General features: G+C 41.7%; 1 protein-coding gene across 2 annotated transcripts; it reads left to right on the top strand.

Moving 5' to 3' along the window:
- The first annotated feature begins 9,041 nt into the window (after positions 1-9,041).
- On the top strand, positions 9,042-19,303 carry tfap2a (transcription factor AP-2 alpha). 2 transcript variants are annotated; one of them, XM_042705484.1, is made up of 7 exons: positions 9,042-9,216; positions 11,502-11,921; positions 12,864-12,915; positions 14,449-14,674; positions 15,250-15,368; positions 16,912-17,053; positions 17,804-19,303. In XM_042705484.1, the coding sequence occupies exons 1-7, from the start codon at positions 9,166-9,168 to the stop codon at positions 18,087-18,089; spliced, it is 1,296 nt and encodes a 431-aa protein (XP_042561418.1). In that variant the 5' UTR covers positions 9,042-9,165; the 3' UTR covers positions 18,090-19,303. The 2 variants fall into 2 exon arrangements, with proteins under 2 accessions (XP_042561418.1, XP_042561419.1); XM_042705485.1 differs by lacking the exon at positions 9,042-9,216 and adding an exon at positions 9,558-11,062.
- The last annotated feature ends 3,930 nt before the right edge of the window (positions 19,304-23,233 follow it).

Below are 23,233 nucleotides of genomic sequence, written 5' to 3'. Positions count from 1 at the left end.
AGAGAAGACTCGCTTGACACATGCATACGCAGGTCATTTTAGCCAGTGTAGCCCAGCTCGCTGAACTCATAAATACGCACTTTGCAAGTTAAACCCCCATAACCGCGGAGCGCCGTCATCACAGCCATCAATGAGAGGTGTGGCTGCTGTTGCACCCTCTGCGAAAAAAAGTTGATTGGCTGTTTCACTATCAAAACACGAATGTTTTACTTTTTGTATGTGCATTATTACCAGACATTTTTTAATTTAGCAAGTTTTCATTTATTGTTTTTTTTTACACATTTTATCACACACACTGGTCATTTTTGGTTAACACAACCCTGACATACAGGACAGCAGGATCCTCTTTCATGGTGTGCACTCAAAAAAGTTCTGCCGCGCGCAACCTACAAGTGGCAGCAGCTCATTTTCAGTATGTAGAGGAACCATCTACCATCTAAATTACATGTTTGAAAAGAAATATGGGAACATTAGCTTATTATAACAGTTTAATTAGCTTACTTTATGGTAGTTAAAGGTCATTTTGTCGTAGTTTTCAGTATTTTCTAACCTGGGCCCTATTTTCCCATCCTTTTCGGTCCCAAGTTTTATTATCAACCAAACGATCGCAATCGGTCCATTGATGAGTTAGAAAGCTATAATCGGCAACCACAAAACGGCTATACAATGTAGGCTAATCCTTAGAAGAGACAGGTAAACTAATGACTAGAAACTGACATTTAACTTTACAGTTATTGAGGAAAACAGACACAGGTCTATTTCTATTTCTATTTCAGAAACCTATAATAATATTTTGAGCCTGTCAATTTGACACGGATCCTTACCCAATAGGATAACACTGTATAGCCATTTTGCAGTTGCCGGTCATAGCATTTTAACTTGGTACTTTACCAACTTCGACAAGTAAAAAGGATTTCTCCTATAATAAACTCAGTCGTACGTTGTTTTTCCTATTGCAACGTGCTACAGTATTGTGCGCTTCCTTGTGTGTGTATGATGTAAGTTCACCCCATAATCTTGTGCCTGTGTGCTGTAAAAATTTTCATGTTTCATTCCATGTTAATGTTCCATTTTAGAATGTATATGTGTTCCCCTTTTTCTGTAAATTCCATCGATATCTGTTTCTGCGTTTGGGAGTCAGTGTGTTTTGTGTAATGCCCTGGTATAGTTTCCCTTGTGTGTTAGCGTCCACCATTGCCCATTGTGTTGTGCCAGAGTATCAGATCCATGCCATCCTGCCATTAAGTATCAGTTTGACTGAAGGTGTTGTTCCTCCTTAGTAAATAGCAAAGAGTCAAAGAAAAGCCTGATTCCTGTGCAATTGCTACATTGGTTTCAGAAGTGGGGATATCCAACATGAACCTGCTGGACAAGTTGCAACTGGGGGCATAGCCAAGAAGCATTATTCCAAGAACCCTATTTGGGCAAAACCCGGCTGTGTCCCCAGCCCAGAAGTGACAGGAAGGAACAGCGGACTGCACCAGCATTCCAAACCCGTCACACAACGCAAATGGAGTGAGTCGCCTGCTCCAGTGCTGCACTGCACCGGGACCAGGAACCAGACATGCAAGCGCGCCCACTCTGCCTGGGAGAGGCAGCCGGCCAGCAGCATACCAGCTTAGTGATGATGGAGGCTCAACGGCAGATGATCACGAAGCTGCCACGCTACAGTGGAGAGGGGCTGCTTGACACCTACCTCGTTCAGGTGCAGCTGCTGGGCGGCAGAAGAAACCGGAGTTCAAGACGCGCTCGGCTTAGAAAGGAGAGCGCTCAAAGTGCTGGTGGACTAACCTCTGGGAGAACAGGCGAGCTTTGTAGCCATAAAGTGTTTGCTGATGACAATAAGCTTGCCGGCGGAGCAAGAAGGAGAGTTTGGGCGTAAATGCGGACAACCTTTGCCTGTACGCTCGCCGGGGCTACCCCACCTTCAATGACTGCCAGCAAGAAGAGCTCATGTTGCTGGCTTTTGCTTGGGGCTTGCAGCCAGAGAGGCTGAGAGATCCGTCTCAGTGCACCCAGCTCTCTAGAAGCAGCCCTGGACGAGGCCGAGCGTCTGGAGGACATCCTGCATTCCTCCAGCTCGAAGCACCGTGTACGTCAGGCTGAGCTGAGTGAAGAGAAAGAGGAAGAGGAGGTGGCAGGGGCAGCAACTCCCCAGTGCCCAAGGTTGAATCACAGGGGCAGGGTATCCCGAGGGTGTTACAGATGTGAAGGAACCAGGCATGTTGCACGCCATTGCCCAGCGCCGGCGCCTCGCTGCCCAGTGCCCCAGCCGTCGTCAAACTAACGCAGGGCGACATAGAGAAGCACCTCAGAAACACCAATCTATCCCACCTACTTGAACAGCTGTGGCTCGACCAGCTGGGCCAGGCTCGTGGGCTGTACAATGACTGTGACTTGGACGGCACACCCTGCCGAGCTCTAGTGGAAACTGGGTCCACCATCTTCCTCGGAACGCTGCCGGGAACCGAAGAGCCATGAACCCTAGGCTGGGCTGGACCAGATGAAGGGGAAGACGTTGATGCAGGTGACATTGCTGGGCAGGCGGTCCATCATTGGTTTTGGCTGGCCAGCATCCAAGATTCGTGTATCTTTGGATTCGATTGGCTGGCTAGGTGGGGCACTACGGAGGATGTGTCAAGAGCGTAGCTAAATCTGGGCACTTCACACCACTGGAGAAGACAACCCATCGACCACATGGGCTGCCACATCCACGGCAACAGCCCAGAGAGCCACAACACAACCTGCTGGAGAAGAGCTGCCATCAGCGGGAGAGAGACCAGCGCCCTGTTCCCGCCGCAGCTGTCCTCAAAAACAAGCCGAGGGGAGCTGCCACCGCGATACCAACAGCCCAGGGTCCTGCTACGCCACGACTCCAGTTTCCAGAGATCACCACGTCGTTGCCAGCCACTCCGGCAAAGCCGTCGCCAGACCAGAGGGTCCTCGTACAGCCATCCCCAACTGTGACAAAGCCTGCTTAATTGTCACCATTCCTTGCTGAGGCCACACCCACAGCAGAGAAGCCGTAGCCGAGGTTAGGTCGTTGCAGGCTGAGGAGAGCTGCTTTTACGTCACTCCGGCCCATTTCAGAGCTCCCCACGCCGAAGCCACTGCTGGCAGCTGAAACCAGATAAGCCGTCGAAGACCTGTGCCATCTGAGCTGTGAGGGGCTAGAGTCGAGCCAGAGAGGCCAGCTACGAGAGCTCCTGCAGCAGTTCACCGACATCTTCACAGCCCAAGACGAAGACTGCACGTGCACCAGCCTGCTCCAGCATAACATCAACACTAGAGATACCCGCCCAATCCGCGTTTGCCCCCCTCCCGGCTGCCCTTAACTAACCAACCAGCAGCCAAACAGAAGATTCAAGAGATGACGGAGGCAGTTCTGTAGTACATCTGTGTGAGTGTCCTCAAGGTTTTCAAGGTGAATGCGCAGGGATGTTCTCGAATATTCATTAGGCAACTGAACAAGTAGGTTACTCATTGATAACAATAGGGCTACCATGTAACCGAGGCATAAGCCAAGCAAACACATGAAATAGAAAACATTATTATATTATACTCCTATAGGCCAGTCTCATCCTCTTATATCCACGCATTATACAGTCTCATACTCTTATTTTGACAAACGATACAAAGCCCATTTGACGTGAAAATAATATTTTTAGGCCTACAGGCTATTAATCACACTAAAATTATTTTCACGTGAGTCATACTACGCATGTGCAGAGCAACATACATACGTTTATCTCTGCACAGCCTTCATACCCCCCAATAACCTATGCCGAGGGCCTACACCTGTACCCGCATCACGCTGTCACCGACCAGACCACCGTCTCCGGTCACTCCACTCTGAAGTAACAGCAGTTTCACACAGCAGACGAATGTGTTGGTTAGTTTGGTTAAGTAACGTCATCAAACTGTGAAGGCCTGTTAGCTGGTCGTGGAATTAGCAAATAGTGGAACTATAGGTTATCCATACGCTAAAAGCAGCAGTGTCCCTCTCACGCGCGCAAACCCAGGACCAAGTTACACGTCACTCTTTCCATTTTGACACCGACACGGCCATTGATTGGTTACTTTCAGATATAATAATATCAAATTTAATTTTCACTGGCTTACCGTTTTTTGGCCCAGAGGTGTGAGGAAAGCTGTTCATCGATAGCATACTTGGATTACTTAACAGAATCAGGAAAGCAGACTGAAACAAATACAGGCTATGAAACAGACAGGCTCTGCAGACATCACTGTGTCACTAAACCTCTTGCATTGGCTTATTGTTGTCAATTACAAAGTGTATTGATTCATTTCAACATGTGAAATGATCAAGAAATTGAACAGATTTGAACTGTTTCTTTGGATGGTCGGTGAAGTTAAATTGGAGGTTACCCAAAGCTACCTTTAGGTGGCGCCCGTGGATCACAGATAAGTAGCTGACCAAACTGCCCTTGAAACGGAATATTATTAGCCTACACATGCTGCTGCCATTCAAGGCAATACGAAAGTAAGTTGACCATAAGGAACAATGGTAATGTTAACAATATGATTCAACAACTGTCATTTAGAACCTAGAGAACAGTGCTAGTTTATCTGATTATCTCAGTGCTTTTGATCGCCTATCTGGTTGAATACCTGAACTAAAATCTGTGTAAGGTGTTTTATTCCTCTGTTATCAAAAATGTTTTATAAGAAGCCTACACAAAGAAAGATATTAAACAAATTAAATACATTGAACACATCGGTGTCTGTAGTGACTGGAAATTGACTGTTTGTAGTACAGATTAAGGGTTTTAATGTTAGCTTTACAATGTAATTGCCATAGCTTTAAAATACCTAATGCAGGCAATGTTGAGCCTCCTTTGCGACTAGCCTGCAGCTCAGCTTTGATGACCACTAAGCTAGTGTTACACACACATAGTGTCGGGAGAAAAGTCGAATTGTTACTAGGCCTATATCAAATGGTCGGTTATAGCTTGTCACCAAATTGTCAATTTATAATGAACTAACATTTAGGTATTGATTAGGGCGGACAACTGTTATGCTCCTCTATGTATTTTCCTTATGCGTTCTTTGTTTTAGATACAGTTACTCTTAAAGTCAACAGACTAGCTCATTGACAGTTCTAGTGTTAGGTATTGGCATCGTCTTCATGAATATGTGACAAATGAATGTCATACTACTTAATTTCCCTACGTGTTGATGCCGAGTGCGTTACAAGTTATGGGTCGATGGGTTTATGCCATCAAACAATTCTAGACGGTTTAATTAGGAAATCCATGTACGTCTCCCTACTGATGATAATGCTGCACAAAATGCAATGCATTACCTAGATACTGCATGCACTATTCAACCGCAGTTAGTAGGCCGTAAGAGTTAGAAAACGAAAGATGGCGCCAGAGAACCAATGATCGTTGTGATGCGTCGTGCCAAATTATATTAATTTGAATACACTCGTAGACGCCTAACCGTGCACAGGCTGTTGACCTGGCTATATCTGTAGGCTACTACACTTTTGAGAAAGCAGTTTAGGTTCCTCCGAAAACAAAGTTTGGATTGCCTATTGTTCTTTCGAAAGGCCCATGATTGCTATTTAAAATTAAGATTATAAACCAGAAAATTAGATATTGATTGGTGTCGTTTTTTAACAAAACTTTTTACAAAAAGAGAATAGATAACCTGTCTGCGTTTGCCTTAATAATAATAATATGGTGGGCCTACTTACTAGATTATTTGTCATTTCTAACGTTGACAATAGTCATTTAACCACTGGCAATAGCAACAAAAGTGAACATTCATGGTTCTTAGTATGAAACGAAAAATATGAAAATATTATCAGCCCATGTTAAAGCTGAATGCGTAGCTCGTCAATTATGCTCCAAGTGTGAGGTCACAGTGAGTTTTAGGTGTAACTGTCTTGGTAAGCAAACTAAAGTAAGTTCTTCAGTACAGTGCTAATATTTTATTGAGACTGTTGTGAGTGAAAACAAGGCGTTTATGTCTTGTTTAGTCAAATGCGCGTTTTTAGCTATTCATATTTAATAGAATGACTATTGTTATTACTTGGAGCAGGTTTTTTATGGAGTCCATTGCATAATTGCTCAAATGGTCATGTTGGTATTGTTTGTATGATCGTCATTCATAAAGTTATGTTTGATGCAACAAGAAACCTATACAATTTCAGAAGAGTATGTTTGTGTCCTCACATTAGTTGTAACCACTTCAGCCCAGACGAGCAGCCTTAAAGCTGTTCATCAAGATGCAACTGATTCATGTTCATCTGTAAAATCGTTAACATTAAAATCGTATATTAAAAACGATGTCACGAACAATGTTAAACAACTTTGCGCGCAGTGTAGGTGTTGCATGGTCTTTTAAAACAAAAGACCTCTGAACCTATTCTCACCTCCACGCGTGCACGTGTTGCTCTTCTAACCAGTCCTTTCGCTGGGATCTCAGTTCATTCAAATTCGACCTGAGGGGGCCCGCATAGCCTACGTTTGTTAAAAATAAACAGATTATAAATTATTGATCACCCAATACACTTATAACCGGCGCATGATGCAAAGCGTTTGTCTTTGTGTACGTGTGTCTGTGAGAGAAAGAGAAAGACAGAAACGAAAAAAATATATACTTTTAGCTTTGTTGACATTATTCACTTTTGATTTTTTTTCGAATTTCTCGAATAAAAGAAACACAAAAAACATGTGCACAAAAACGTACTTCTTGTTTTCCATGTATTTCTAAAATCTACAAGTCAAAGTGTAAACACATAATACCATGGATTTTTGTTGGTTTGCTGGGGCTTACAATCCTACACACAAAAATACAAACATTTCTTTCATTGTTAACCACGGAGTGGGCTCTTGAATTCTTCTGGCAAACCTACTTTTTCTGCATTTTGGAGAGGTGCCATATGGTTATGGGAAGGAAAACGTATACTTCAGCATGAAACAGTGGATTAACATCTGGACATGTCCAAAGGGGATCGTATGTGAGAGACTTTCTAGGCTATACCTCCTCAGGTAGTCTCTAAACTAGGTAAATTAGTGTACACACCCGGCGCAATGCGCATGCGCCACCAGGTGGCTTTCTGGTATTTTTTTTACGGCCAGGTGAGCTCATCCAGTCCAGGTAAAAACTGATATTGGCTTAAGGACCGAAGGCTCAATGAGATAACACGCAGTGTGATCTACATATCAAGACCGACGGCAAAGAATGTCAGTTATGGGCAAAATGGGGGACTGGCAGGTACGTGCCTTTTAATTTTCACACAACGGGCTATGTTGACCGAACGGTACCACTTTTACACATTGTATAATCAGTGCCGATTCTCTATGGCCATACCCAACATGCTGTGAACATAATGCGTTTTAGAGTAAATGTAATTTCAACCGATAGCACAAACTATTTCAACTATTGGTCGGTGACGCAAGAGTTTTAAACTTTCCTTTGGTGAACATTTATATGTAATATTATATTTGAATACAATTGAAATTGAGTTGAATGCCATAGAAAGCACGGTGTGTATATGCTGGCTTCCTATTATTCCAATGCTCATTTTACAAAACCAACATAAGGGGCTAAAGGCCTTCTACGTCGCGCAAAACACAGTTGGAATCGTGTCTAGGTGAAATGCACTCCACGACAGCGAGTCTAAATCTAGAGGGGGAATCTGAGGGATATGATTGGAAAAATGTAATTCGCGATTTTAAGATTGGGATTTCGAACTATCAGAGTAGTGGAGAAATGCTTTGGATATGTCCCACTGACATTCATTTGAGATTTGTCAACAGTTTGGTTAATCCGAATTTATTTCATCAAACAAACTGTTGAAAAGAAGATGCTGAGTTAATTGACTGAATGTAAAAGGCTTGCGTCATGTATGCAAATATAAAATGCTGAAGTGTCATTTCTGATGTTAGGACGTTAAAGTAAATGTTTTCTTAATTTCCATGATGCTTCTTTTAGCTTTCACATCCGTCATTATAGAGCCCGATTTCACATGTTAAAGTTGTGTGAAACACCCAAAACAAGTTTCATCCGTGGTGAGACAGAGTTGGTTGTTCCAGCCTAGTTTCAGCCCAGCATACCCCCACCAAATAACAACAAAGCGAAAGCAGACACATACAGACCCACACACCCATCGAGATTTAATGCACCTTTCTCGGGGTTCATTGTCATTGCAGGCTTGTCTCGCTCGCCTCTCATTAATGACAACTAGTTTAGGGCTACTCCACCAAAAATGGTAATGTGGGCATAGGTAGGCCAACGCCTTGGAGTTTGGCGACCTGTCTCTTGACCCGCAACCTGGGGTGCTTGCGACGCCGCCGAGAAGGGCTAAACTTAACTACTCCAGAGGCTCATTCAAATTTAACAACCCATGTTGTTGTGTTAATTATTGACATTTTTAGAATTGTGCCCTTACATGTCGGCAATGGACTCGTACACTGGCAGCAGAATGAGCCTCTTTTGCATAACATTACAGAGACTGCTTCTCAAACTTCGGATCTCAATGGGACTAAAACAACAGTCTATGATAATAAGACCGGCTACAAAGTATTTCAAGGCGACCAAGTGACTGCGTATTTGCATAAGGTGGCACGCTCTCCGTGAGAAAGTATTAATTAGATCCTAAAGCCTTACGCTGCAGTGTCGATATCATTCTCATCAAATGTGTCACAAAATACAATGGTCTAAATGCCAAGTTAAGTCACTGGAAAATAAACATATGTCTGAATGTTACTGACGTCGACTTGTTGTCAGATAGAATTCCAGTTTAATAAAATACAGTCTCGGTAGTCTGGGAGACTTTTTTGTGTAAAAGTCAGTGTGTTCTTGAAAAAAAAAAGTCTTAATGTCTACAAGTGATTACACCTGCATATGTTTTGTGGGAGGTTAAATATACAGCCGAGGCAAGCAAGGTATCGTCCCAGTTTTGTACCTGTGCTGTCCATTGGTGTTGGGCAAAGAGGAATCAAAGCGGTTGTTGATATGCTAATGAGGAATGCGAGTGTTATTACAGTAGCGCGCCAGCCTTTCTCTTCCACCATTAGAGGGAGATCTGAGAGCGCAAGAGAGAGCGAGCTCACCCAAAACCCCATCCAGTCCAGGGCGCTATTCACTGTGTAAAAATAAGATCAGGCGCACTTCATATACTCACAACCGATGAAAATGCTTTGGAAATTAACTGATAATATTAAATACGAAGACTGCGAGGTAAGAAGTTTAGTCTGACTTTTATTACAATTTTGCATGAAAATGCAAAAATTTCAGCACGTTTACATAGATTGAACAGCACTATTAATAAAAGAATAAAAAGCTGAATAAAAATGTTTGAATGATGTTAAAGGATGTGTAATTTAGTTTAGATATGTTACACTTTGTTTTAAAAAATCCAGAAAATCGTATATTACAATACGAGAGTATTTTTAATGTAACAAAATTATTTTCGAATTACTTTGATAATAAATTAAACTAAAATACAAAATAGAATTTTAAGATTTGTTACACTTGCGTGCCATGCCAGAATTAAACGTCTGTGTAATATCAGATGTCAAAGATATATATTTTAAAATATATATATCTTTGTGTTCTCATCATTTCCCAATATCAATTATTGTTAAATGTACCTTTTATTTTAGTGTGTTAAGTAATCCATGTCTTTTGAGCCCGTGAGATGGTGTGTACACTTTGCGCGTTGACTGATGTGGTTTGTGCATGGATAGAAAGTTTTGGCACTAATATTTGGGAGTTGTTTCGGACTGGTGCAGCCAGTTGAACGTGTTTTCGCCCGCGTTTAGAGTGCAAGAGGCACGCCATCAGCGGTGAAGAAACTCGAGGCTTTTCTCGCTGTGTTTGGTTGTGTGCTTCGCTTTTTTCTGTTCGGCGAATATACCAATGCCAGTCGAAAAAGGCTGTTTTTGTGAAGTTCTGTTTCATAAGGAGACTTCTGTTTCACGCCCGGTAGCCTAACCCAAAAATGATCGCGTGTCTGTAGCCTGAGAAGGGAGTTTTTTTTTCTCTCGGCGTGTTTGTATGTGTGCATGTGTTTGTACGGAGAGACAGCGGATTCGTATGCAAACTTTGGAATACGTTTACTCCGAGTGTCCAAAAGCTCGGTCGGTGGACTTTGGAATTGTGTTGCCGTGGATATATTTGTTGGAGAAAACCGTCAGGGCCATGGAACGCCAGACGTCTGAAGCTGAGGTAAAATGAGAGCGAACGACAGGAAGGACAAAAAGAAAAAAAAACAATAACGTTAGGAGTAAGCGCGTAGACTGCCACCTTATGAACATTAAAAATATGCCAGCCAGTGTGCTCTGCGCCTTGGCTAGGTTTTCATAAAAAATCTGAGATCAACATTGTTTCCTTCCTTAGCTCTTCCTTTCGTCGTTGCCTCCGTCATTCTGCCTTTCTTTCACTTTTGCTTGCCCTCGAACCTTTTAAAATGTTCCCCCCTCTCTGATTCGTCGGACGCAAGAGAATGTCCCTCTTTTTGTCTCCCTCTCTCTCTCTCTCCCCCTCACTCCCTCTTTCTCTCCCCATCTCTGATTAGATATACTGATGCTTCATTCAATGGACGTCATTTAGTGCAGACTCTGCCTTGAGTTGCTTCCTCGCTTCACGCTCGATTTCCGACCATTCTTCCCTTATTAAGTATTCGTGTAATATTAATAGTCATGAATATCTGCTATTAGGAGTCCAAGGGACGAGGAAGCTCTTTGCTAATATGAGCTCAAGCGAGGGAACAGCTCAGTGACAGAGCAAGAAGACGGAAAAAGGGATATAAGAAACTTTAACAATAACCCGCAAGAGAACAACGCTGCATTTTCACAGCAAATGAAGGACAGGAGGAATTTTACCCAATTCTGATGGATTATCGTCCGTTTGCTGTGCATATCTGAACGTTTGGGCGCCACCACCTCGCTTTAGAATCCGCACTGGGTTTATTTTATTTGCACGTTTATTTTCGTTGTTTTGTCAGCGGTTTTTCTCAGAAATTCTTTCGTGTTGAACTGCCCGAAAAGCTTCAGAGATGTTAGTGCACAGTTTTTCCGCGATGGTGAGTTGTATTTGTAGGTGAAGACTGTGGACTTGGTGTTGCACTTAAGGCTTTGTAAAATCTCGATTTCTTGTTAAATCTGTTTGGCAAGGAAAGAAAATCGTTTTTCTGCATTACTGCTTTTGTCAGCGTACGCCTATTTCGTATTTTATGTCGTGTTTTGAAAAATAGTCGTCAGTTAAATCTTCTGGGAAAATCCTCATAAATAAACTTAAACATTTAAATAATGACGCAACTACGGAATAGTTTGAAGTTATTATTATTATTGTTATAAGTATTATTATTATTATGATAATTATTATAATGATTATTATTATTATTATTATTATTAACGCCGATGATCAACAGTCATTGCTGACTGGGTTGGACTTAAACTTGCCTTAAATATTTAGTTATTGTCCAAAAAGAGAAAATCTAATTTCCCTATTTTCTTCTCTAGGATCGTCACGACGGTACCAGCAATGGGACAGCCAGGCTACCTCAGCTGGGAGGCGTGGGCCAGTCTCCTTACTCCAGCGCCCCTCCGCTCTCCCACACCCCGAACTCCGACTTCCAGCCGCCGTACTTTCCTCCGCCCTACCAGCCCATCTACCCGCAGTCTCAGGACCCTTACTCGCACGTCAACGACCCTTACTCCATCAACTCTCTGCACGCCCAGCCCCAGCCGCAGCACCCTGGCTGGCCAGGCCAGAGGCAGAGCCAAGAGAGCAGCTTGCTGCACCAGCACCGAGGCCTGCCCCATCAGCTGTGTAGGGAGTACCGGAGGGAAGTGCTTCTTCCGTCGGGACACGGACTAGACACAGGACTCTCTGATTCTATCTCCATCCATGGAATACCTCATTCTTTAGAAGATGTTCAGGTAAGACACCTTGCCCACTAAGTAACATCACATTATTTGCAAATTACGGCTGAAAATTAACAACAACCCCTTGTATTGTAGTTTTGATTGAGATATTATCTGTTGGCATTATTGGGTTACTTTGAAATTGTAGAAGAAAATATATAGGTTGTGCTGGACAATATATGAAAAAAATATTTAACAAAGAAAATAAGATATTTATTTCAAGGAGTCCATCACACCCATGAAAATTCCTGTAATACCTGACTACAACACAAAATACACAATTTTTTTAGACACGTGGCATTTCACTGTATCCTTTCCCCCCCTAAACTCAGCTTCCACACTTTCCACTTAAAATCATCATTACATGTTTTACTGTTAAAGGCCACGTTACTTTTGTTATCTGTAACAATGAGTGGCAAATGAACATGCGAACTGTTTAGTTGAATTAATTCCCATGATTATTCCTGCAAAGGTCGGCAATAATTGCGATTTTTAACTTATACCAATTTTTTTATTGGGCGTGATTTGTGGATGCATCTTGCAGTCTGTAACTTATGAGCTTGACCGTCCCTGTTTGAATAGCGTGCCTATCCATGTAGACTTTTTTTTGACAAATTAAACAAACGCTGAATTCTTTTTTTAAGTGAGGGGAATCAAGGTGTTAATGTGCACATTTTTTTTTTTAACTTTTTGATCACATTTTTCACTGTTTTCTCTATTGCGTGGGTTACACCCATAGCCCAATTATTTAAATATATTCGCACCCACGAAAAATCATTGTTTTGTTATGTCACATTGAAGTCGCTGGACTTTAGTATAGTTACTTTTGCTTTGAGTGTGGAAGTCTTCTGATTTAAATATACTTTATCATTCATATGTTGGTAAGTGCCATGCAGAAAGTTATTTCTTAATATTTTCACACGTCCACTAATGTTTGCCTTGTGTCTTGTATTTCAGCATGTCGAAGATCAAGGCCTCCACATCCCAGATCAGACTGTAATTAAGAAAGGTAAGCCATTTTCTACCAAATACCGTGCCTCGTCCCACAACCAGGGCAGCACAGCACAGCTCGTCACCGGTAGCGCTCAGGCGTTGTTGCACTGCAAAGGAATTGGCTAATTTGTAGGCCTTGAGTTAGAGCCCGGTGCCTCGGAATACAGCGCCATCAATTTGCATGAGCCTTGAGGAGCGTGCTCTTGCTACGATGCGCCCTATATAACAGTCTGTTAATGCGATAGCACTTGTTTTATCTTTTGTTGCTCTCCACGCTTCGGGACTAAATCTAAAATGGCAGCTCTTAGTAGTGTAAGCTATGTATAACACTAGGGGGGAACGCAATGAGCAAATCCCTGAAATTATATACTCATCTTTACATATCCTTTAAGGCATCTCATCTAAGCCACAATTTACATTGATCCCCGTCGCGTTTTTGGAGATGTGTGGATTCAGAGGCATAGTTTCTCGTAAAAATAAGAAACACACAGCCTAGGAATTTGATTGTATAAAATGTGATCTTTTCTGGCTTGGTTTTAACGACACAAGGCTATCTCGCTGCACGAAGCTTTTTGTGTCTGGTCAAATTAGAAAGTGAAGGAAGTGAATCTTGAGAGATGCTCTTCGCACAGTAACATGATAATTGGCTCTTATATTAGTAATCTCAAGAGTTCATTTAACTGCTATTGTCTCTATTTTCCTCCCCTGAGCTATTAATGTCACAAGTGATCTATCCGAAAGGGCTTGTGCCTTTGTCTCTGGTTACCACTCACAAAGGGGTAACCCTTGCAACTAAATAACGCGCGCTATGCTATATTTTGGCCCGTACGATTGTGTGGGATATGCGTTGTGTATGTGTGCGTGCAAGCGCGTGCGCGCACGGGGGTGCGTGCATGAGTACCTTCAGTGCATGCTTTTGAACCATGTCCTCCTTGTGTAGAGCAAACAAAATGTTCCAATGGTGTAGTTTCACACTGCGTTCTTTCTCGGCATCATGCTGTTAAAATAACGTCAAACCAATATAAGTGATGACGATTCTTATTACCATTAATTATTGAACAACTAATTTTTTATCATTTCGTTACCGTTTTAATTAACTTCACACAAATTATACATGGGCCTCATATATTGTTCACATATGCATTGTTGTCTCATTCATTCAGTGGCCCCTTGGTGGGTCTTGCAGTTAATGTCAAACTCAAAGCAATCCTATGCACTTCTTGCCATCATATTCCCCAAGCTTGGGGTTGGGATAATATTAAATATTTTGATGGGTAGGCCACTTCATTACCCCGGGCACATTCAAGCAGTTACATTCATAAGATGCATGAAAAGGCACTGCTATCGAATCTATTTTCTTTCATTCGGCGTTTTCATTCCGATAACACTATATTGCCTTTGATTCCGTGTGTTCTGAGATGAGGGCAGGCAACACACTCGAGCTACACAATCTGGCTGCTCAGAGCTTCTGGGTTTTAATTCATCTTTTGCATTGTCGCCCTGGTTTAAATCGAAGTTCTATAACCATGTCCATGTTCTCTCTTTGCAGGACCCGTGTCTTTATCTAAGAACAACAACATCTCGGCCATCCCTCTTAATAAGGACGGTCTATTTGGTGGAGTGGTAAATGGAAACGAAGTGTTCTGTTCGGTTCCGGGTCGCCTATCTCTTCTCAGTTCAACATCAAAGTACAAGGTCACGGTGGCGGAAGTGCAGAGACGCCTCTCTCCGCCTGAATGCCTCAACGCCTCTCTGCTCGGTGGCGTGTTGAGAAGGTGAGTTGGACCACCGTGATTTTTATTCTCTAAATGCCATCCATAATTACATTGCAGCAACCACTGCCCTGTGCCTAAACGTAAACCAAGATGGCAGCCCATGTCTCAAACAGTCCTTTATTTCTTCAAACATCACTGCAATTAGATTTGTGTCTCTAAGACATTAATTGGACTGCATTGTAAGTAGGACTATCCTAGTTGCAGGAAAATTTGGCCTATATCAGAATACAATCAAATAATAACTCCTGTAACAGAATTTTAACTGAAGTAGGCCACATTTCATGTACTAGCATGGTGCTATTACTGTTATAAAACGCAAGGCTAACATTGAAATTTTCCTTTTAATTGGTTGCCTGTATTATCTATTAGTTAACATATCGTCACAGAGAAAATAAATGACACCAGAACCACTGGGCCTACTGGTAGAACTAGAACACTTTTGAGTTTGACTCACACATTCACCTAAATATTATATTATTAGACTCTAGATCTTCAGATTAATTCCTGGTTCAGGGGCTTATTGGCAGTTCTGGATAGATAAAATGGCAAGCGTAAAACCTTGTTTTTTCCCACAGGGCCAAATCTAAGAACGGAGGAAGATCCTTACGAGAGAAATTGGACAAAATCGGATTAAATCTACCAGCAGGTAGACGCAAGGCTGCCAATGTAACCCTGCTGACGTCACTCGTGGAAGGTAAGAAAAACTGTAAATGATACGAGTTCGGTGCCCGTGATGGCAGGTGCTTTGAGCGGTTACATGGGGGTCATTCAAAATCAGCATATGCGTTCATCCGTGTAATTTGGATTGAGTGTGCCCTACAAGCAACAATGCATGAAGGATATGTGTGTTTCAAAGAAAGAAGGATGACAATGATTTCGGAAGCTTTGGGCGATTAGAGAGCGGGAAGTTAATTTACCTGTGGGTAGATTTGAGGCATTGCGATGAAATGTGGGGCTGCAAGACTCTTTAGAGTTGGATGATAGCTTACATGGCCTACTTTTCGCCAGATGGCTAGTCCTTGTTGTTTTTACTGTCTTGGTAGCATCATGGGTTGCTTATTTAATGGCTGCATTTGTGTAGAGGTTAGACAGATGACTGATTAACCACCGATGTAACAGATAATGACTATGATGGCGGCGCAAAAGAGGAGGAATGCTATTTATTACTACTTAAGTTCTTACACAAGACAGTTAATAGTAGTTTAGCGTGTGGGGTTTTGATGGAATAAAACTGACCTGTGGGTTGTGAGCTTATTATGAAAAATAAATTAGTTAATTATGTTGCAGTCTGAGGATGCCATTGTTGTAGAATTAATCCATTCTGCTTGCAAAGTTGAACCTTATTATTCAGTGCGGTGGTATTTGTGAGCTGTGGGTTTTTAAAGGTGAAAGCTTGGGACGGTTCATTGGTTCCTGTTAATCATTAAAGTCGAAGACTGAATGCAATATTCATTGTGCTTCATTGAAATTTGGTGCTGTATGGTAATGAGCCTGAAGAAATGTATGATTCCTTCGTGATAAAGCGGAGGAGGTGGGGGCTGGGGACGCGATGGCAGTCGGTTATTTAGTGAAGGGACACTGCGTTTTTCAAGTGCTGTTATTGTTTATGATCCGCTCCATTTTATGGAAACGAGTTTACTGGACTTGCGCTTTGATGCTAATTGGCGCATGCGTTCTTCCGGAGTTGAAGCTTATGGCAGGAAGCCCCGCAGTTAAAACCCAACTGTTTCAGGAAATTAAAACCAAAGACTTGAAAAAATCAACAAAATAGGCCGACTTCAGTGGAATTACCCTTTAATTCTCATGGCTAAAGTATGTAAGAGTAAGATTTATCTGTAGCCGTTTGAAATTGTTTTTCTCAATTTGACAATCTGTTAGCCATCCAATAGCCTACTGTTTTGGGACATCAAGAATCAATGCTTTGTTTTTGGTTAACGCCCACTGTCGCATATTATTTGCAGTTATCATGTTATGACGTTCTCTTATATTTGGTGATTTATACACAGAAGAATTAATTCAGCCACACTCAAGTGTCCACACTATTTTTTATCCCACTGTGCTATTGAGGATGCAGGTGCTGTGTATCGAAATTGATGCATCACAGAGCAGGGCCTTCTTTGGCCGATCACATTAATTAGATGAATAATGTGTGAAGTGGAAGTGTTAATTGGTCCATATTTGATGTCAGTCATTTAGAGCAATATATTACACACTCAACCCCGTTTTTTTCCTCTTAGGCGAAGCCGTGCATCTTGCCAGGGATTTCGGTTATGTATGCGAGACTGAGTTCCCCGCCAAGGCAATAGCTGAATATGTAAACCGTCAGCATTCCGACCCAAATGAGCAAGTCCAAAGAAAAAACATGCTTTTGGCGTCAAAGTAAGTTCCATACTTAAATATCAGATTTTCAATGACTTATTCCCATGTTTACAGCTATTCGTCTCATACTTGCATTTCATAGTCTCACAACTTCAACATTGGAATAATCTTAGGATGTTAACAGTTGTCATGGGCACGTTTCTAGATACTGTCGTGTCAATATTTTGTGTATAATTCACAACATTTTGAAAGGCTGATAGAGGCTCAAGACAATCGCAGTGGTAGACTCTAGTTAAGCAGCCAATTAAAATGCATGCTGCCTATAGTGGAGTCATCAGAAAAAACACACGTGCTCAACCATTGAAATAACCCCAAACATTATCTAGAAGAGACACATTCTTGAAGCACAATAATAATAATGATAATAATAATAATAACAACAATGATAATAATAATTTTGCTGTAGCCTCACTGGCTGGCCGATCATATGTCTTGGCAACAGCCGTATTTAGCCCTAATTGGTCTACCACTGATGTGAACATAAACTTATTTAACCTGGTTCACGTCTATGGCCGTGTTTTGACAGTGTAATCAGATGTCAAAAGTAACACAGAGGCCACAGGGGAACTCCAACCCTGACACTGATGACAGTGCCCATGACAGACGTTGCCATTGCATTATTTTTTCAACTTCTTGAGTTTGGTCCGGCTCAAGGCCTGACCCCCCAAAAGGAACCAGCTTGACATCTGCATGTGTAATTAAATGAATGACGCCGACAGCTCACGCGTTTGCATTTGTCCTTCTTTTTAGACAAATCTGCAAAGAGTTCACAGACCTGCTTTCCCAGGACCGCTCGCCCTTGGGGAATTCTCGCCCACAGCCTATTCTTGAGCCAGGGATTCAGAGTTGTTTGACCCATTTCAGTCTCATTTCGCACGGATTCGGGACCCCGGCCATGTGCGCAGCTCTCACCGCGATTCAGAACTATCTAACCGAGGCGATAAAAGCCATGGACAAAATGTACCTCAACAACAATCCCAACAGCCACTCTGACAGCGGCTCTAAAGGCGACAAAGATGAGAAACACAGAAAGTGATTTCCCCCCACTCTTTCAAATCCATATAAATATTATAAATACATATTAAAATACTATTGATCAAGACGTCAACGTTACGTGCCACTTCCAGACCTAACACCTTACAACTCGTTTGTTTTGACCGCCATTAAACCTTGGATTCACGGGAGATGACGCTTCCCAAGAAGAGGAAAGACACACACATGCGAAACTCACGAACATGCGCCGAGGAACAGCTACAGGGTGGTGTGTGTGCGTGAGTGTGTGACGGAGAGAAGGAGAGAGCGAGAGAGTGAGAAAATGGTCTACCACATGATAACTTTAAATACACTCCCTCTTTTTCATGAGCTACATTGGACTGATATCCAGCGAGCCCTCAATATCTTCATTTACGATTGTAGCCACATGACAAAAAAGTGGGAAAAGGATTATTTCTTTTTTTTTATCAGTATTGTGAATAATAAACTTGAAAAAAATGATCCACAGTTCCATACAATGTCTTCAGTAAAAAAAAAAAAAAGACTTTCACTCTGAGCGACCAACTTGAACTTTTGAATTTCAACACGATTCGCAGTTGTATGAGGGAATCTGTGTTCATGTATGTATATATTTATTTATGTGTAATTTAATGGGAATTGTAAATATGGTGAGTCTGTTGAAACTTCTTTTTTATTTATCTGGTGCCTCCTGTTTTAGTGGGTTTAAATATTCGGTTAGTTCTTCATGTGGTTTTATGGTTCTTAGAAAAACAGAAGTTTGGGGTATTTTTTCTCTGGGATATTTCAGTTCAGCCCTCTTGTAGCATGTTGAGGCGACATTGAAGCAAGTGAACAAATTGAATAGAAATAAAAGATTCCATCTCAATATCATCCTTACGCCATTCAGTTTTATCGAAAAAAAAATACATAAGAGCCCTGATGAGAATTGTTTGTGTTTCTATTTTCTTGTTTTTATACAAGCTTTCATGTGTTGTGCCAATCAGAATACGTTTCACCTCTTGTTCTTCCCTTCAAGCACCATAAGAGCAATAAATGGATATTGTCTTTTGATTTTTTTTAATTGTTCGAAGAAATTCAAAACATTTGGGACCATCTGATATCTTGTATGTCCAATGTCCAAATTGGAGGCAGTTTTAGCTGTATTGTATAGACCTGTGCTGGCAATAGTTCCCATGCCTGTCAATGTATTATAGTCCTTTGTTGCCCAGAAAAAAATAAAATATTTGATACGCTTCATGTTGATTTTACTCATATCTTTTATTTTTATTCAGCGGTTCCTGCGCCCGGGTGTGTTTCGTGCTTGGCAGATTTTTTTTCTTTTCTTTTTTTTATTCAGTACGGTTACAGTAATTGAGTTTAACTCTCCCTTGGCGGTTGCTCTTCGCAATAAGCAGTTGAACCCATTGTTTCCCTCAAGTATAATAAAAAAAACTTACTTTAAACTCCTCGTTCAGAGCACAGGATCATTCAAACATGCGCTGGGCGTTTTACCAAGCCAAATGACACACAAAACAATGAACACTCATATGTGTTTGAAGTGCGTGTGTGTAGTTTCAGCCCTGAAGCCAAACTCCTCTTAAAATCAGTCAGATATATGCGTATGCGGAGGATCATTACGCTTGCTTTGCCTGGTCTTTTTTTTTTTTTTTTTTTTTTACCTCATTGCAACTTTAGTTAGGCGTCATGTTTCAGATAGACTCAAGCAAACGATTGGTCAGATATTTGTTATTGTAAAAAGGAATGTCTGGTTTCATTGCAGACATTTCGAATAAAATTAAGAAAATCCAATTTCAGCATTATCTTGTTAATACGAAAAACAACCTCTCTCATTCAAGAATGTGGAAAATGGCCGCTCTTGTCATGTTTTGGTCTGATCTAATTTGTAGACGCAGGTCCAGTGTGGTCATTTGTTATTCATGGGAATTAGCACGTGTGTGAACGTACCTTGTAGTGTACTATTTGTGTGCGCAAGTGTGCAGGAACTAGGCGTTATATAATCAAAACTCAAATTGAATTTGATTGTTTATTGATACCATGCACCTCGAAATCAATCTTCAGCGAAGCATGTCAAGTCAAGCCCGGTTGAATATGTGTGTCCTCTCACTTTCTGTTGCCTCCATGTTAGTTTCAAGTGCAGCTACAGCTACAACTAAAGCAGCAGCAGCTCTTGGTTGTGGTGGCATTGAGAGAAAACACGCACGCATACACACACACACATACAAACACACACACACACACACACACACACACACACACACACACACACACACACAAACACATACACAAGTGAGCGGATTTTCTCCACCATAGCGGTCATTTGTTACCCGCATATTTTTAGCTCCAGACAGCCTGTTTAATTTGGAGGCAGTTGTTTTCAAATAAGGTGAATGAAGCCTAACTGTACATGTCCTTGGCATAATTGCAATGCACAGTACTGCAGCAGGTGAAGCGAGGCATTGTCTGTCAGGGCTGTTTTTGTTGGCTGCGTCTCAGATTGTGTGTGGGATCTTAACCTCAGGCACAAAAGCGCACTCATAAAGAAGAATACCCGGCTGCTCCTGCTACAAGAAGGAGAGGGGAGAGAGAAAGAAAGAATGAATGCATAAATAGCCATTTTAAAGGAAGAAATCGTATTAAGCAATATTCATTGGAATTAGAGGTCTCTTCACATACGTCATTAATGCTAATTCAAATTAATAAATGTACTGAAATTAAATGAATATTTTATTTTTCTGTGAGCGAAACGAAAGCATTTGGGATGGTATCTTTTACAATAGGCGCCATCACAGGCATGAATGTTTTGTTACAAATAATGATAAACAACTGCTCAGTCGTTCAGCTTTCATTAAAGAGAGGCAATTAATACACATGCACTCGTTTGTTGGCAAAACTTACTCGAAGTACAATGCTTGTATGCATATATTCTATAACCTAAACACAATTTTATCGAGTAGAACCACCTTAACATAAAAATGCCTTTGAGCTATAACTATATGTAAAAATTGTCGGGACTGAGATTCGATTGCTCCATAGAATACCCAGCTGAATGTGTTTAATTCTCTCAGAAACCTCTGGTAGGAACTATATCAATTACACTTGGTTCCACTGCAATAATTAACTTGTGCATATTTTTGTGCCGTTTCCCCAAATCATTATCTGTTTTACAGCACTAAATTATAACGAGTTTCATTTCAAAATGCATGGGCGTAACGGCTGGGTTTTTAAAATATTTTTTTCAAATACTCAACAATATTGACAAGTTCTCTCTCTAACACACGCACACGCACACACACACACACACACACACTGTAGTAGACACTGAGGCACACAGAGACATGCGCTGTAGCTCACTTGCGTGTCGGGGACGGTAGCCCAGAGCACGCAGGCGCGCACGACTATGCCTTTACTGTAGTCTGGGTTCATTAAATTGAGACAGCAAACCACAGGTAATCTGTAATCGCACCTACCTCTTAGCTACCTGTAACCCAATATGTTCCACTTGTAATCACAACCCATTCATAGCTCCTTAACGAGCAGAGACAGCGTCAGTGGTTCTTAGCCAGTACAAGCAGTCAATGAGCGTGTTTTGAACAGCTCAAGAGTGCTAGGCTACTTTGTGTATCAAAAGTTGAATATGACAGCCAGGGAGGGCAAAATGACTAGACATGTGCCTTGCCATGAAAAGCACCACGTGATCCCATGTTCCTTTTCATTGAAGGAAGGACATTTTTAGCCTATTTACAGAGATGTTCTCTCAGTTACCTTGTTTGTTTGGCTTTTTAGTCCACAGGAGAAATTTGTGGGCCGTCATGATCTTTGTCGGTCTTTTAAAATATTGCTCCTTGAGAAGAGACAAATACCAACTTGACAGAGTTATCACCCCACTAATCAGATACAATATGTGGGCTGCTTTCGCAAAATTACTGAAATATTAATTTTTAAAACTCTGAGAGACGTTATTCATTTATGTCACATTTCAGACGGAGCCTGTTTCAAGCTAGTCTGCGAAAAATTAGACGCCTTAACGTCTAAGAAAATGACAGATGAAATGGTCAGCCCCCCACAATCGAATTACGTGACTCTATAAGTTTGCAATGAAGCGCAAAATGGCTAATTGTCATTGTCAGCCCCCATCATTGGAGTGTACCCACAACAATGACCTGGGACCAATATGGGGGAGCGGGCTCCTATAATGCCTTGGAAGGTCAGCAACTTTGCCAAATCGTTCCCTGATTACTTGAGACATCAGGTAATCGATTAGAAAACATTAAATGACTTTGAATAAACAAGTTGACTTTAGTGCCGCCACACCCCACTAATTGGAACGAAAGTTTAGAATTGGGGGTATGGGACACGGATCAGAGGCGGGTGGGGTTCCAGGGTGTTTTGTTAACGATTTGATTATGCATTTTGCACACATCGGGCCACACAGACGCTGAGAGAGAGACAGGCAGATAGAGACGCACACATCCAACTGCACAAACATCTGCGCACGCAAATACTCTCAAATGATTGTATTCACATTTGGACATATTTTATGTTTGGGTTTGATAGAACATTGTGGAAGACAGAACATCGTGGACATACATATAACTAAACAAATTATTTAGCATTTAGCCTGTATGGCACTCAAATTATAATTAATGAAACATTTTTTGAATGCCATTCAGAAAGATAGCCTCTTGTATCGGATCATGCCTTTGTTAACAAAATGTTGATTATTTACAGTATCGCAGAGATGCTGAGCGGGGAATTGGCATTGGCCTGGAGTCATCGTTGACTAAAAGCATACTCTGACCTTTTCCTTTCACTGCCAAGTGTTAAGACACTCTTGTCACGGGCTAGTGTATGTCCGACATATTAAAACGAAAGTCTAAGAACTGTGTTGATGTTTCTCCTCCTTTCGCTTAATATTGTTGATATTCCAGTTTCAGCCTCCCTCTCTCCCTCTCCCTCTCTCCCGCATTCTCAGAAGCCAGCCGGGGGGAGTGTCGCCCCGGGCCAAACATATGCTTCTTTCCATTGCACTAATCCAAATTCAGCGTGCACGAATAATTGCTCGAGTGGCCATGGCTTCGCAGGGCTTTGTCCCTCGCTGGCTCCCGTCAGCAAGGCACACGCCATTTCAATCAACTCCTTTTTTGAAGGGACTTGTCTCTTTTTATC

The sequence above is a fragment of the Clupea harengus genome, unplaced genomic scaffold, assembly GCF_900700415.2.
Source record: "Clupea harengus unplaced genomic scaffold, Ch_v2.0.2, whole genome shotgun sequence".
Taxonomy (NCBI): domain Eukaryota; kingdom Metazoa; phylum Chordata; class Actinopteri; order Clupeiformes; family Clupeidae; genus Clupea; species Clupea harengus.
The sequence above is the reverse complement of the archived record's forward strand: the minus strand, read 5'-3'. Positions and strand labels throughout refer to the sequence as shown.

Bases quoted from the DNA above. Each gene is read 5' to 3' on its own strand.
- tfap2a (XM_042705484.1), top strand. From the start codon at position 9,166: ATGAAAATGCTTTGGAAATTAACTGATAATATTAAATACGAAGACTGC. The intron at 11,922-12,863 runs GTAAGACACCTT...CTTGTATTTCAG, and splicing joins ATTCTTTAGAAGATGTTCAG to CATGTCGAAGATCAAGGCCT. The intron at 14,675-15,249 runs GTGAGTTGGACC...TTTTTCCCACAG, and splicing joins CTCGGTGGCGTGTTGAGAAG to GGCCAAATCTAAGAACGGAG.